General features: G+C 38.0%; 1 protein-coding gene across 8 annotated transcripts in view; it reads left to right on the top strand.

Annotated features, from left to right (window-relative positions):
- Nucleotides 1-5,132, top strand: part of CYRIA (CYFIP related Rac1 interactor A) — a 55,964-nt gene extending 50,832 nt beyond the window's left edge. For 7 of the 8 annotated variants that reach the window (XM_041421246.1, XM_041421255.1, XM_041421265.1 and 4 more), the window contains 2 exons: nt 1,863-1,933; nt 3,075-5,132. In XM_041421246.1, coding sequence (XP_041277180.1) covers nt 1,863-1,933; nt 3,075-3,138 — 135 coding nt within the window. In that variant the 3' untranslated portion in view covers nt 3,139-5,132. Of the gene's footprint in view, nt 1-1,842; nt 1,934-3,074 lie in introns of all 8 variants that reach the window. The other variant, XR_005953896.1, reaches the window with a different exon arrangement.
- The last annotated feature ends 10,424 nt before the right edge of the window (nt 5,133-15,556 follow it).

Here is a 15,556-nt window from a genome sequence, read left to right on the forward strand (position 1 = left end):
ACGGGCAAGGGGTGTGGAGCTACAGCGCAGCAGAGAAACCAGAGCCGTGGAACAGGAACGGAGCTGTGCAGCCACAGCCCGGCTCCGAGCAGGGCAGGGGAAAGGCAGGCTTGGGATCCTGGGGTTTGCTCTGAGGCACCCCAGCAGATGGGGAAGGGTCCCTTGTTAGCTGAGGTGGGGTGTTAATAAGGTCCCAGTGCAACAGCTGCTCCTAGGAGCACAGCTCGCTCCTGGCAGAAGAAAGGCAACAGGACATGGAACCCTCAATGGTGATGAATTCTCCCCACAGCGACTGCAGCCTCTCTCCCCTCTGAATGCCGAGCGTGCAGGAGAGCTGGGGGCTGCACCCAACCCCTTTTTCCCAAGCCAGTTCTCCTAGTGTCTCTGCCCTTCCCAGGGAAACCCCCAGGTAAAAAGGGAGAGTAGCCAGCTGCTCTCCTCCCCTGAGCTGTGGCAACTTCTTTTGTCTCTCTTGAGTACCCGGTCGTTATTGTCTCCTAGCAACACATATGGGAGAAAAATTCCCTGAAAGAAACAAAAGGAAGAATCCTAAACCCCAACATTATCCTACTTGTTTTAGGTATTCTGATTCTAACAGAAATGAAAAATAATTGTTTGAATTTTTATCCCCTTTGTCTTGGTATGATCAGATCTGCTGGGGCATGTAAACCTGTACTGAGTGCTGTGCACATAGACTTGAGCTTCTCTAATTTAGGAAGAATAACCATGTCACTTCAAAACACATGGTGCTAGCCTGAGAATCTCACCTGATCTGTTATTTGCAAAGCTAGTTACGCTTTCCAGGTAGAAATGAGCCAGCTGAGCAGTGAGCAGTGTTTGTTGGGCTGCTCCCTGTCGGGGATGCTGAGCTACATTTTCTGACTCATTTTTGCTGGCACATAAAGGGACCCTGACTTAAATTGTTTTATCATCTGCTTCCTTAATAAGGCAAAGTACTCTTCAGCTGCAAAGAAATTTCTACATGTAGATTTAGCACTCCAGTGTGACTTGGAGAATTAAAGGATCCATATCTTGACTCAGCTGTGTCTTTATCTGTCATTTTGAAGAAGATAAAATTAATCTAGGCTAATTTCTGAATAGCTAGATTCAATGTCTTCATAGCAGTGGGAAGAATTAAGTACTACTGGAGAAGATATATTCTGAAAAGGTTAGAAGAATTCCTTGTTTCTCTCTATTGACTAGCTCGGGAGTCTCTACAATGGGTCAAATGACTTCTACTCCTGCTTTCTCTGCTTCATTTCCCCTTTTGTAAATTTGGACAGAGTTTCAGCCTGTTTTTTACAGTCTCCACAAAGATATTCATTCAGTGTGGTGTTAAAATCAACACCATGGACTTCTTAAATTAAATTTTTAACCACTAGTTGTGAAACAAATAATAAGTTGTCACTGGCTAGGTTTACAACTAAAAACTGAATACTGAAAATTACTTCCTTGTATGCAAACATAAAAATAAAAGTCAAAGTTGAAACATCTCTTCTTAGAGTTGTTAACAGCAGTGACATGGAACTCCCAAAATCTCTTTTTTTCAGCTTGTATCAGATAGTTTGGATTTTAGTAATTTTTACTTGGAACTGAAGAAACAGTGTGCAAGTTAAAATGTAGATACTTGATACATAATTTACTGTCTACAAATGCTTATTAAAGTAGATGTTTTCTCCAAAGTTAAGTTTTTAACTTTGAAATAATTTTTAATAAGTTGTAATATTTTTATTGTGTCATGTAAAGCAGCATTAACACTCAGTAAGAAAAGAAACCTGCCTGTATACGGTGAATTTTTTCCTTGTTTTCAGCTAGTGCAATTCATATATTGTTGTTCAATAGTGGCATGCTTCTGTTCCCAGATGAAGGGATGCATAAAAGTTTTAAAGGAACAACCACCTGACTCTGTGGAAGGACTTCTGAATGCTCTCCGGTATGTGTGATTCAGCCTTAGAAAATTCCTCTTTGTTTTTCTCCCAATCTCTTTATATTTAAGTTTCTTTACTTTAGAAGATTGATTTAAGAAGATTATCCTCTCAGGTTTCCTCTTCATCACCTGGGTTTTTTTAATATTAATTTCTTCCCATTTCATTTCACTTGAATAAACAATAACTGTTAATATTGTAAACAGTATATCCTAGCTAAGATTTGCTATATAAAATACCCCAGAATCTGGAACATTTTAGAAATGAAGTGTCAGATTTCTATTTCTCAAACCCTAAGTGCTTCCCTTCTAAGCCCTTTCCATCTTAGTAAGACTTTTTTTTTTTTTTTTTTTTTAATAATGCTAAATTATACAGCTTCAAGAAAACAGCATCCTAAATCCCAGTCCTGTTCATAGTGCTGTCTTGGGAAGGAAGGCACACAGGGGTCTGACGCTTCTCTGAAGCTGAGAATGTTGTTAGTTGTCAAACCCAAGTTTTTCAGAGCTGTTTTGAGTTCTCTAGCTGTTGAATGCTTGGATAGAGGGAGAACTGCACTTCCACATTTGCTTATCATGTCTTTTGAATTAAAGTGGATGTGGAGTTAAATCTACAGGTGTCAAGTGTGTTTCAAGCTTATGTTATAATCAGTCTCTCTATTAGCATAAACAGTGGAGAATGCTTGGGTTTAAATAGAAAAAAACTCACTAAAGCTCTTTAGTCCTCTCAGAACATTTAAGAAAACTGCTTAAAGTCATAGGTTATGCCAAAATTCAGTCTAGATTCCTTAGTGATTTTAGTATTTACCATATTTCTTATGTCTTTTCATGATTTTGCTTCTTTTGAGGCTTTTAACTAAAAAAAATGAGAGATAATTTTGATCCAAGATCATGACAATGTCATAGACTGATACCAAACAGTAGTTAGCCACAGTTCTCCACCTTTTAGCAGGGAATAATTTATTGCATAGGGTATTTAGAAGATAAAGAGCACCAGATTCTTACCAGTTAAATTCCAGTGATCAGTAGAGGAACATGTAAATTCCTCCTGTGTGTAACTGAACTGTGTTGATTTCAAAAACAGGCTGAAGTGTTCAGACTTTTCCTATCTTTGTTCATTTTATAAATGATTGTTTTAACTTGTAATTTCTAGGTTCACTACAAAACACCTGAATGATGAATCTACTTCAAAACAAATTCGAGCTATGCTGCAGTAGTATCCAGAGACAAGTAGATGTTTGTATTGATCACAGAAGATGTGTATGTTTACATAATTTAATACAGTTTGATGTTAATACTTGTGTGTATTTACATAACCATTTTCTTCACATTGCTAAAATATATGAATCTGTTCATAACCTGACTGACTTTATATAGTGCAACCTAAGTTTTTATTCTAGCCTTTATCTTTTGACTTTTAAAATACTTTTTTACTTAGATACTTCAGTTAAGACAGTTTGTCTGTGCATTTTAATCCTTAAACACCTTCTCCGTCAGAGAAGTAGTAGTGAAGACAAAATGGAAATCAAACTGAAATGTCAAAGGTACCACAGAAAAGGAACTTTAAAGAAGCAGAAAGTTAATATAAGAGAAAGCAAAATTCATTTGGTATGTTTTGAAGAACCTGCGCACAGTTTTTCAGTCAGTTTTAGGATCTTGTCAAACTAGTATGAATAGGAGAATACCTGAATGTTCATCACTCATAAAATGCATTGTCTTTCCTGTAATAAGTGGAGATCCACCTAATTTTATGGATTATGTGCTGTCTAGCATCCAAAAATGTATTCAATTCAAACAGGTAATTTTACCTTTTTAATTAAGTATAACCCATACCTTTCAACAGCTGAGGAAATTAATATCCTTTTTCAGTTGTTGTATAAATAAACAGAAAATATGCTTAAAGATCCTTGATGGATTTTGAAAACTGTATAATTTTATTAGATTTAGAAAGGAAAGGGAAAATGCTAATGCCTTGACTTAAATGGAAAAGGTTTGTCAGTGTAAATATATCACAGTAAACATTAACTACCACACAGCTCTAGCCAGTAATTTTTTGGCTGATCTAAGCTAGTACACTTTTCTGTAGCAAACTTCCCTGGTGTCAAATCAGCTGCATCAGATGAGGGATGGTTTAAAATTAAGAGCTGATCTGTTCTTAGGAACTCCATTTAGTTCCTGGTAGTGTTTTTCATTAGATGACTCAGAGTCAACACAGAAATATTTATCAGCTGACTGCTCTTCACTGGCTTTTGAGATGTGATTGATACTTCAAGAAGTTAAGTTCCTTGCTGAGTTGTTTGTTCTTACTTTCTGGTAAATTTTCCAGTTAATGGAATAGAAATACTTTGCCAAAAGCAGCAAAGTGCTCATGCTCTGTTATCTGTGTCTACTGGGTGGTCTGCAGTTGTGCATATTCTTGCAGAGGTCACGTTCAGAAATTGTGTTTGATTTTGTGTACTTTGCTTGCATGTATGTGTGGAAACTCCAGTGCTTGTGCACAGATTCGGATTTGTATTTGCTTATCCCCATATAGATAAATCAGGGTTTGTGTGCTTTCACTGGAATTTTCATGCACATCTCTTCTAGAAACATTACCTTAAGACTTTGAAGATGCATTTGGTCTGCTGGAACTCGGCTGCACTTTGACAAACTGTGTCATTGAACTCAGTCCTTAAACAGTATTAATGTCACAAATTCTCTGGAGTAGGGATTAACTTGAGAGCTTATTTCTGAGCAGAGCAACCCCTATGAGGTTTCTCAGATGTGATCAGAACGCACAGGTGCCAATGTCATGCATGTCCTGATGCTGGACAGCACGACAACTCGAGCATTCATGTCACACCCTGCAGGTGCAGCAGCCAGTTGCTATGTTGTTCTTGGGGAGAGAGTTAGAACTCACTCACGTTACATCTTTTTCTTTTTCTGAAAGCAATGACTACACTATTTTCACAGTAGTAAATCCACTGTTTACAGGCTCCATTTTTAATGGGGGGGACATTTAAAAATGTATGTTAGGCAAAATCCTGCTTTGTTTATAGTCACTTCCAATTAGGTAAATTAGGTGGATGACAGGCCATTCTGTTGAGCTTTGGTAACTGAAGTTAATATGCTTACCTGCAATTTTTTGTCAAACAATGAAGTCTGATCTTTAAGTAGCCCAGAGAAAAAAACTATTTGTCACTTGTATAATAAAAATGTAAACCTTAAAGCATTCTGTGAGTTGTCATGTGCTGTTTGTGAAGTTACGGGATTTCTTGGCCTGCTTTGATGTTTTTGTACAGACGTTTGTTTGAAATAATAAAAAATTTGGTACAGTAAGCTTTGGGACTCCCTATATTTAGTGACAAAATAAACAGGTTGAGAAATACCTCATTTAAAGTTTTGGATCATATAGCAGGTTCACCTTTAAGTGTACTAAAAGCACTTGTTTCACTTGTGTGCTACAACAGTATAATCTCACATCACTTTAAAAATCTTGTGTTTTTCTGACATATATTAGCACTTGTTTGTCATCATGGCCAAGGGGAATTGTTGATACTGCTGAGGGCATAAATCCCTTCTCTGACTTTTATATCTTCACATTAGTCATCCTGACCTATGGGGGCCATCTCAGGTTGTGTTTGTAATCAATAAGGTTACCAGAGGATTATTAATTTAATTGTAAGATAAATTCAAATGAATAGCTTTTGGAAGAAGATCTATATAGGCTGATGGTCAAAGTTATTGATCTCCATTTTGTCAATGCTTCTTATTTTGTTTCATTGTAATATAAGAGTACATGTTTGTGGTATGATAAATACTTAAGCCTCATAATGACAGTACTTCAGAATGCTCATAAATGAGTGTGATTAGTTTGATTCAGAAGAGCCCTAAAACTTTTGCTATTTTTGTGGTGGAAGAAAATACTGTTTTAGGGTTGTATGAATTTAAAAGACTAAAATTTGTCACTTTGAACAATAGAATGTATTTGAAACATAATTTATGACTTCTAAGCTTTCTGCTGCTACTGAGTGGCTGTCATGAAAGATAGCTTCTGAAATTGCATTTACTGATACCTATGTGGTAGACCACATCACTCAGATAAATTGTCTTACATTTTCCATGTCTACTAAAATACACAAACCAACAAGAAGTCCTCTCTGTGTTGCTTTCTCTGTTGTAGTTCAATCTGAACTGGAAGTAAGACATAAATGAATGAAGTTGCTTGCATTCTTACATTTGTACATTAAACAATGTCAGACATAAATTCTTCATTTGAAGTGATCTGTCCTCCTCCTCCCCCAATTTATTTCTTGAGCAGTTTGGTGTAATCAATATATTCCTGTGACAATACAGTGTCAGTTCAGTAGATTCCTGTTTGGGAAATGGAGCATCATGTTTTCATGTCACATCTGAACCAAAGCAGTACAGATGTCCATTTCTCAGTCTGTCAAGGTCCCTCTGAATGGCAGCACAACCATCTGGTGTATCAACAGGTTCTCCCAGGCTTGTATCAGCTGCAAAATTCCTGAGGGTCATTCTGCCCCACCCTCTGGCTCATTTATGAAGGTGTTAAATAGTATTGATCCCAGGACCAACCACAGGGCGACACCACTAGTGACTGTCAAGATGCATTTTGTGCTGCTAATGACATCTCCTTGAGCTTAGGGTGCAGCCAGTTCTCTGTATACCTCACTGCCAGTTTATCTCATCTAGAGTTCACCACTTCAGGAAGTTAGAGTGCCAGAAGCCTTGAAGTCAAGATAAAGAAGACATCAGCCAGCTCACACCACATTTATGGTGCATCCCATCAGATCCCACTGATTGTGTAGGTCTGGCTTGTTCAAGTGTTCCCACCTGATCCCTCATCTGCCCAGAGTTAAGTCTTTCTTGCTCCAGACTTCCTGTTTTCACAGGCCTGGGATTCCTGAAGGCAAATCCTACCATTAAAAGACTGAGGCAGAGTGGACACTGAATTCCTTGATCTTTTCTCTATTCTTTGTCACAGGTCCCATAGCCCATGTAGCAGCAGGCAGACATTTTCTGTAGCTTTCCTGTTGCTGCTAAAATACGTATAGAATCCCTTTGTTATTGACTTTCATGTCCTTCACCAAATTTCACTTCAGAAGGGCCTTGGCTTTCCTAAGTCCAGCCATGCCATCTTTGCTTGGTTTCATGCTTGTCAGGAAGGGCCTTTCTTGAACTTGATTGAGGTGGTGCTTGAAAGTGAGGCAGCTCTCCTGGACAAATCTCTCTGGGGTTGTATTCCATGCAATGCTTCCATCCAGATCCATGAACAACCTAAATTAAAATTGCCAAGTTAAGGGTTTTTTTGTAAATCATCTTGTGACTGTGTAGTCAGAAATATGCTTTTAATGTTTTTGGACTGTTAGAAGTGTGTAGTTCTGTGAACATCAAAAGTCAAGAAATACAAAATCTTGCACGTCCAAAAGTTTGCTTGTAGTTGCAAATAGTTGGAAGAGGTGGAGTTTTGGTTCTTTTTCTGTAAAATGTAGGACACTAATTACTGTTTCTTTGCCTCAGATTAATTATCTTATCCAAAATCACAGAACCTATTACTTTGTACTGTGCAGCACACTAGGTAATGCAGTGCAAGTGAGCAGGCTGAAGCAGTGACATGAATTTGAATTGCCAGTAAGAGAGAAAAACCCAGTTTTGGTTAAGAAGCCAGTATAGCAAACTAGTATTTTAATGTAGCAGTCTGTAATGCTTCCTGCTACAGATTAATAAATGTGAATTCCTGGCTGCCACATAATCCAGATTCAGCAAACACAGAAGTTTTTGTATGGATTTGAGTAAAATATAACTCAATGGACTTCAGTAGAGCTCTTTCTGATTGACACAGGTGTAAACAATGCTCTTTGTCTTTTCTCAGTCATGGCCTTTGACCTAGGTTGCTTATTACTGAGCAAATTGAGTCTCCTCCTTGTGAGGATCAATGGTGTAACATGATAGTCTTGCAGAGATCTCCTGTGCTTGACTGCTTTGAAAATAAAGCTAAAATGAACAATGTAGTAGGTGTTCTAGAAAATAATATGCAGTTAAAATACAAGCCAACCAAGCACTATTCCCTAGTTTATGAGGAAGAAGCATTATTTTCCATTATTTGACAATTAAACTTGGGTATTAAGAACTTGACATACCTCTTGACATTTTAAAATTGCTTCCAGAACTTAAAGGTTAAACTATTTGTATGTGGCTTGAATCAAAAGTGCTTTTACAGTTCGTGATCATTGTCATCCTGTGAGCATCCATTTCATGTAAGGTGGGGATTGTTTGGTTTTTGTTTTCTTTTTGTTTGGTTTTGGTTTTGTTTGGGCAATTTTTTTGTATTGCATACATGGCTGTGTTTAACTACAGCCACTTTGACTGTTAAACTCAGGCTTAAATAATGTGCAGCATCCAGAGCTCAAAGGCTCTTTAATAGAAACCTTCCCAAACAAGACGCCTTACAGGGGAGTTGAATTAGGTTTCTTAGATGAACTTACTGAACAGGTAAATGTGGTTCTAGCTGCTGAGATACTGAATATATCAATATAAGACCGAAGCAGGTATTACATCTCTAGGGAAATTTTTAGTTTGGGGAAAGAAAAGTTGTGGTATATAGCCAACCTAATTAAAGGATTTGTGGGACTTTTTTCGTGTATCAAATTAAATGACATATTTGTTCTGATTAATTTTGAATTCCCCATATTCAGGTATACATTCATAGTAATATCTGTGATACTTACAATGAGAGATTTTTTTGTAACCACTGACTTAGCCTGTTTGCAGCTGTGTTTTGAAACTACAAAGTGAATGCCACATTTGTTTTACACAGCCTGTCAGATTGGCATTTGCTTTATTAACTTTGAAGCTGAAGATTCCTTTTGTTCAGTGGTTTCAGTTTCCTTGAAACCCTCTGTTCTGATTGTATGTTGTACAATTGTAATTAATTTAGATACACAGATAAGACCAATTTTTTTTTCTTTATTCTCATCATTTGCTATATAATTGACCAGAGTTTAAAATGCTACAAGTTTAGGTTAAATAGAGTCAGCAAAAGTAAATGCATGCTACATGAAAATTACTTTAAATTATTTTGTTGAAAAATACTACTTCTGAGACAAGATTATTTTTCAAACAAGTAACAGTATTTTTATATTTTGTTTTTTTCAAATAGAAACTGAGGGTTTACTGTTACAGATATTGCCTGTGAGTAGTTTAAATCAAGAGGTGCATTGTAACTGAGCTGAGAAAAGACAACAATTTTATTACAGTTTGACACAGGTGCCCAAGACACTGATCAATGTTCGTGTTAGAAAGTTAGAGATTCCTCAGTTCTTTCATACTGATTAAATTAGAAGAAAAATAAATATTTTTCTTTGACCCCAAGTACAATTTGAAATGCCCATACTTAATAAACATTAGCCAGTCTAACAAGCAAACATTGTGGGTTTTAGCTTTGAAAGGCACAGGCTTCAATTTAATTCAGATTATTTTCATGCCAGGTACTAGTGGGAACATTACCACATGAAACAGAAGCCCCAGGAAACAGCAGAGATTTGGCCTCGCCAAAGTCAGCCTGGGATTTTGTGTGTATGTGAAAAGTTCAATTCTCCTGGGGCTTTCATTAATTGTTTCACAATTGTATTGGAAACTTCTGCTGGAAGAATTCTGGGACATCTTCTATTGACTTTATGGGTCAAAAAGCATAAAAATGAAAAAAGCGAGCATTCTAGACATGCAGTGTCAGGTCATTTACCTCCCTGATCTTAAAAACAAAGTGAAACTAATTCATGGTCATAATACTGGTGTCAGAGTTCCTAAAGTGTCATCCTCTTGCCTTCTTTTCAATGGCAGTAATTTTTTTTTTTTTAATTCTCTTTTGAAAATTAGAATATGTATTTTTGCCTCAATTTGAAGTAGATCGATTTTTCCACAGCTTTGCTGATATTAACCTGCTATGCTGTTTGAAGCACCATTTTTTATCCTGCCTCACACAAACCTCTTGAAAATACAGGTGGCAGGTGCTACAAACTTACTTATGTGATATTTCAAGGCAGAGCACTTGGAACAGCCATAGGTTTTAAATGCTTGAGGTAGTATATTATGCCACATGTGCAGTCTTCCAAAGAGTATGGAGAGAAAGACCTCTAAAGACCGTTGTTCTTTGTGTTAGGGTAGACTAATTTGTCCCCAGAAATCATAGAATGGTTTGAGTTGGAAGGGACATTAAAGTTCATCCAGTTGCTCAAGAGCCCCATCCAACCTGGCCTTGAACATCCCTTCCAGGAATGGGGCATCCACAGCTTTTTTGGACAGCCTGTTCCAGTGTCTCACCACCTTCACATTAAAGAATTTCTTCCTAATACCTAAACTGAACCTACTCTGTTTGAAGCCATTCCTGCCTGTCCTGTCACTTCAGGCTCTTGTAAAAACTCCATCTATTTGGTGGCTCCTTCCAGGTGCTGGAAGGCCATATTTAGGTCATCCCAGAGCCTTCTCTTTTCCAGGCTGAGCAATCCCAACTCTCTCAGCTTTTCCTCACAAAAGATACTCCATCCCTCAAGTCGTCTTGGTGGCCTCCTCTGGACTCATTCCAACAGGTCCTTCCTGTGCTGGGGACCCAGGGCTGGGTGCAGCACTGCAGGTGGGGTCTCACCAGGGCAGAGCAGAGGGGCAGAATCCCCTCCCTTCCCTGCTGCCCACACTGCTTTGAAAGCATCCCAGGACGCATTTGTCTTTCTGGGCTGCAAGGGCACATGGCTGGGTCATGTCCAGCCTCTCACTCACAGCACCCCCAAGTCCTTCTCAGCCAGGCTGCTCTGGATCTGTTCATCCCCCAGCCTGGACTGACACCAGGGGTTGCCCTGACCCCGTACTTGGTCTTGTTGAACCTCATGAGATTCCCATGGGCCCCATTCTCTGTCTCTCTGCTGTTGTCAGTGGAGATCCTGTGTTATTGTCTTGGATGAAATGCCAGCTCTTACTCATCTTCAGGAGGGGCAACAAAGCATCTAAGTGTTCTCAGTATCTGAAAGTTTTTTGCTTTGAGCAGTATCTGTTGCTATCCTGTTCTGGGATTTATGCAACAGCAAGAGGGAGGCAACACAAGCAGCATTATAAAATAAATGACATGGTTTTCATTCTAATTTAATTTATCTTTGAGGATCTGATTGAAAGTCTGTTTGAGTCATTAGCTTTCAAATTGCCAAGCTGAAAATAAACCTTAAAAAGGTCAAGCAAAACTTCTTCACTTTATAAGTTGTACCTTTTTCTTCATGTGTGCTTATAAATCATCTTCTCTGTCTAGTAGCACTCAGCTACCTGACAGCATCACCAGCAATGCTAATTTCCTCAACAGGGGTCAGCAGTTCAACCTTACTGGGTTACTAGGAACTCCTTTGACTTACTCTCTCTGGTCTCTTCCATCTGTATCCACTTAGAATAAATGTCCTCTGAATACCACGTTTTAAGACATGTTACCTTACATTTGCCAAAACACAAGTTTTTTGCTCTGCCACAGTAGTGGAGGGTTACCCAGAATTTCTTTAGTGAGATCTGGGTGCAATTCTGCACTCATTGTATGTCTTAATAACAAGAATCTTAATTGTAATTACAAGTAATTTTTAATTCTAATTACAAATAATTGTTCAAATGGAACTATTCAATAGATAATCAAAGCATTTACATCAGCAACAATATGCAACAACTCATAAAATTGCAGAGCTTTTTTGTCACATAGATTCTAGAAACAACAGCACTTACTAAAATAAAACTAAACAATAAATATAAATAATATATATTTAAATTATTATATTCTGGGGATTTGCTTGCATTTTAAAACAAATATATTTCCCATTTTATGCCCATTGCTGTGTTTGTTTTCTTTGAGATATAAGGAGTGTTTGCTGATAGAACAAGGTCTAAGTGTGGATTCTAGAGCACACAGAGGAAATTTACTCCTGAAAGCACTCCAAAACTTTTCCTCATCCTAATAAAGAATAGTAAGCATTCAGCTCAGCTGGATATTTCAGCATTGAAACAAACCACTGTTCAGTCACAGCTTTCAAAAAAATATTGACATTTTGCATTGGAATCCAAGAAATTTACAAAATACTGATGGAAAAAAATTACAAAATAATTCAAATTTGAGCTTCAACTTGCATTCAGCAAAAAGACTGGATGAATCTTGTCTGACTTTAGACCAGCTTTAAGCTGACTTTTAATAATTACCTGTGTTTTGATCAGATCAGGTGCAGCTAAAGATACAGCTCATTCTCAAATTTATTGTGATGGTATGAGTGAGAATTTTTTAAAGTAAAGTTGGGAGACTGGATTGTTTAATAAGAGTGAAATTGCTTTTATTGCTTGTATTTTTCCCTGAGTTAGACTTGATTACTGTAAGCTGCAAACATTCTGCCAGCCCTGGGCAAAGAACTCTCTGCTGGCAGAATCCCATTAATATAAGTGTCCTAGACATAAAAAACAGCCTTTATCACACATTTGGTGTGTTACATGAAGGAAAGGCTTTCATGTGCTATTTATACATCATGAAATGCAAGACAGCATAGGGAAGGACATAATTTGGCCCTGAGTTTAATCTTATTAGGCAGTTATTTTTTCTGGGGTTTCATTGTGAGACAGATTTCTCCTTTATTACCAGTCCTACTCTGGCAACTTTTTTTCCCCTGTACTTAGATTTCATAGAACTTTTTTTATTTTACTTCTACTCAGATCTGCTTTTGTCTTATAGGGGAAAGAAAACTAAGAGACTGGTCCGTTATCTCACATTTCAGTTAAGTCTAACATATATTTGCTTAGGGGTAAAAAAGGTTGAGGAAAAAAGGGAAATGTCAAAAATGAATAATAAATGGCATATAAACAGAAGCAGATTTTCTGTGATATGTTACCCCTGATAAACTTGATAATGTTTCCCAAATGTGTTGCCTTGGTTCAAATCCAAATCTACTGGTCAGGTTTTATGTGCTATTTTTAATTTTACTGCTTAAAAAACTTTACATCATCTTGTAGGAATTCCCTCCTACTGCATAGCTGTATCTAGTTATTTGTAGGTTAAAATTCATCTTAATATAGATTCATATAAAACATGTGTCACCACAGAGGCAGCAAAAGGCAGATCTGGGTGGGTAAAACAAGCTGGATTTGCAAGGAAACTCTTTTTTCTTTTTAATGAAATATGTTTTCCTTTGAGGTCACTCTGCTGTTTGATATTGTAGACTCCAAGGTCTTTCCATTCAGTAAACTTTCCTTGCCCTTTAAACAGTGAAATCAGAACGTGAGAGGTGAATGCAAACATCCAGAGACAGGGAGACCTGGAAATATTTAAGATCCACAAAAAGCCTCTAGAACTAGGCAGTGAACTTGAGACATTGCAGAGCACTTCAGCTTTTTGGAATGCTTAAAAACAGAGACTGTTTTCTATAAGCATTGACTTGGTACTCTACTTCTATATTGATAGTAGTGGAGATATTTATAGAAAAAGAAACTTTCTCAACACAAAATATTAAAAATGTGGAAGCATTAAAGTGGATGCAGAAAGGAAAGGAACTATGCTTCCAGTGGCACAATACTGAGATGAGAAAACAGGACCCTAGTAGCAGAAGAGCTTTGTATTGCTACTTGCTGCTCAGTCCATTAGCTGGTGTTTATTCAGTGTTATCCCACAGCAAGTAGGAGATATCACAAAATATTTGGAGTTGGAAGGGCCCCACAAGGATCATCAAGTCCAGCTCTTAAGTGAATGGCCCATATGGGGATTAAACCCACAATCTTGGTATTATTAACACCCTGCACTTACCAACTGAGCTGATCTCATATGCTGCAAGTAATATCCTTCAATATTGATTCCATGCTTCCCAGTCTCAGCTAATTGCAATATCTTGAAGTAGGTTGGGGCTGATGAACTTCATTGTAAGGAATTTGATGAAATGGGCTAGCACGGAGTGTAGTTTTTTTCCAAAGGGGAGGTGTCATGTGCCTGCCCTTAAGAAGTCAGGTAGGGGTGTGAAAACAAGCCTGCATAGATCACAGACCGTGCCAGACCATGTCCAAGCAGTGTAGTTTCCTTAACAGAAGGAAGAAGCACAGAAGAAGCAGCAATATCAAGTTCATTTGCCTCCATGAGGCTTTTGATACTACCCCACACTGATAAACCTAGACAGGGTAAACAAACCCCCTTTCTGGAATGCAGACACTCCAGCTCTACAGGGCATAGGGTGAGGACTGAGAGCCTCTTCAGCCATGATCTCGCCCTGTGACCCGAGAACCCACAAAGGTCTATGTACAGCTTGAGCCTTGGCTCTGTCAGTTGGGACTGCGTTGTTTTGGAGGCAGAGGCAGAACAAGGGCATGGCTGTAGCCACATCCTGCAAGTCAGCCCACTGGCCAGAGACTGCACATGTTCAATTTATTAGTAGTGATGGAGCCTTTTTGTGTAGACACTTTGGATCTTACTCCAGGTAACTGTGGTTCAAGGAGACAGAGTTGTTGGGTGGGGGAAAAAAATGGTTCATCCAACAGGTTTTGTATTCCATTTTACTTTTTGTGTAGTTATTCCTTTAAACGAAAACCAAAATCTGTTTATTTGTATCAAGGAAAATGTTCAGTTAAGTGATTAATTATTAGGTGGTATTAAATAAAAATGTAGCCAGCTGATGAAATACAACTACTCCCATGGAGTCTAAAATGTGAAGCACTTAGATGTCATCTCTTGTACGTGGTACCATGCCGGAACACCATAATTGATTTAAAATGTAATAGTCCTGACTGAACTTCATGAATGTTAAGGCAAAATACCAACATTCTAACAATAATATTTTTAAAGCTTCAGTAGAAATTAATGCATAAGATTCCCTTGTCTCACTAGGAAAGCCACCATTTTGCCTTTATTTACCAGTTCATAGAACAGGAATAATTATGGAAGGCTGGATAATTTAATCAGTTGGTTAACAGGGCTTGCATGAATACCCTGGAGTCAAAGATTACCTTTGTTTTTCTTCCTTATTTGACTGCCCTTTAACTGCGAGTGGTTTGCGAAAGCCATGAATTGTAATTAAATATAATCTGAGAAAGGTGAAGTGTAGCATAATTGAATATGGGTAAAGTGTTACTCTCACTCCTATATTCCTGCTGTATAATATTTATCAGCAGATAGTCAAAATAGGTAAGACAAGAACAAATGAAAATCTAATTGTTATAATGACAGATTTAATAAACATGGATGCCAAACATCAGCAAAATTTTGTGACCCATTCTTTATCTCACTTCCATCAGTACTTGATCTTACCTGGGGATGAAAAGACTCCTCTCTTTTCAGCATAAACTGTTGAAAACAATGTTTTGGCAGCAAACTTAAGTATTACACATTTTATGATCTTTTTTTTTTCTTTTTTTTTTTTTGTTAGGTTTTGTTTGTTTTGGGTTTTTTTCTCATTATGGCTGTAGAGTAAAACCAGGGACATGTGAGTACAGCCGACCCTGGCTAAATGCTGAGCCGTGGAGGTCCCCACCCTGTGGCTCCCTTTGCTGCCAGCAGCCAAGGGTCTCAGGATCTGCTCGGAAGAGCTCGCTGTGCCCCGCAGAGCTGAGCCTGCAGTGTGTTCCTCTGGTCTGCAGGCTGGTCTTCCTGCT

The sequence above is a fragment of the Onychostruthus taczanowskii genome, unplaced genomic scaffold (genome assembly GCF_017590055.1).
Source record: "Onychostruthus taczanowskii isolate IOZ18803 unplaced genomic scaffold, ASM1759005v1 scaffold11, whole genome shotgun sequence".
Lineage (NCBI taxonomy): Eukaryota > Metazoa > Chordata > Aves > Passeriformes > Passeridae > Onychostruthus > Onychostruthus taczanowskii.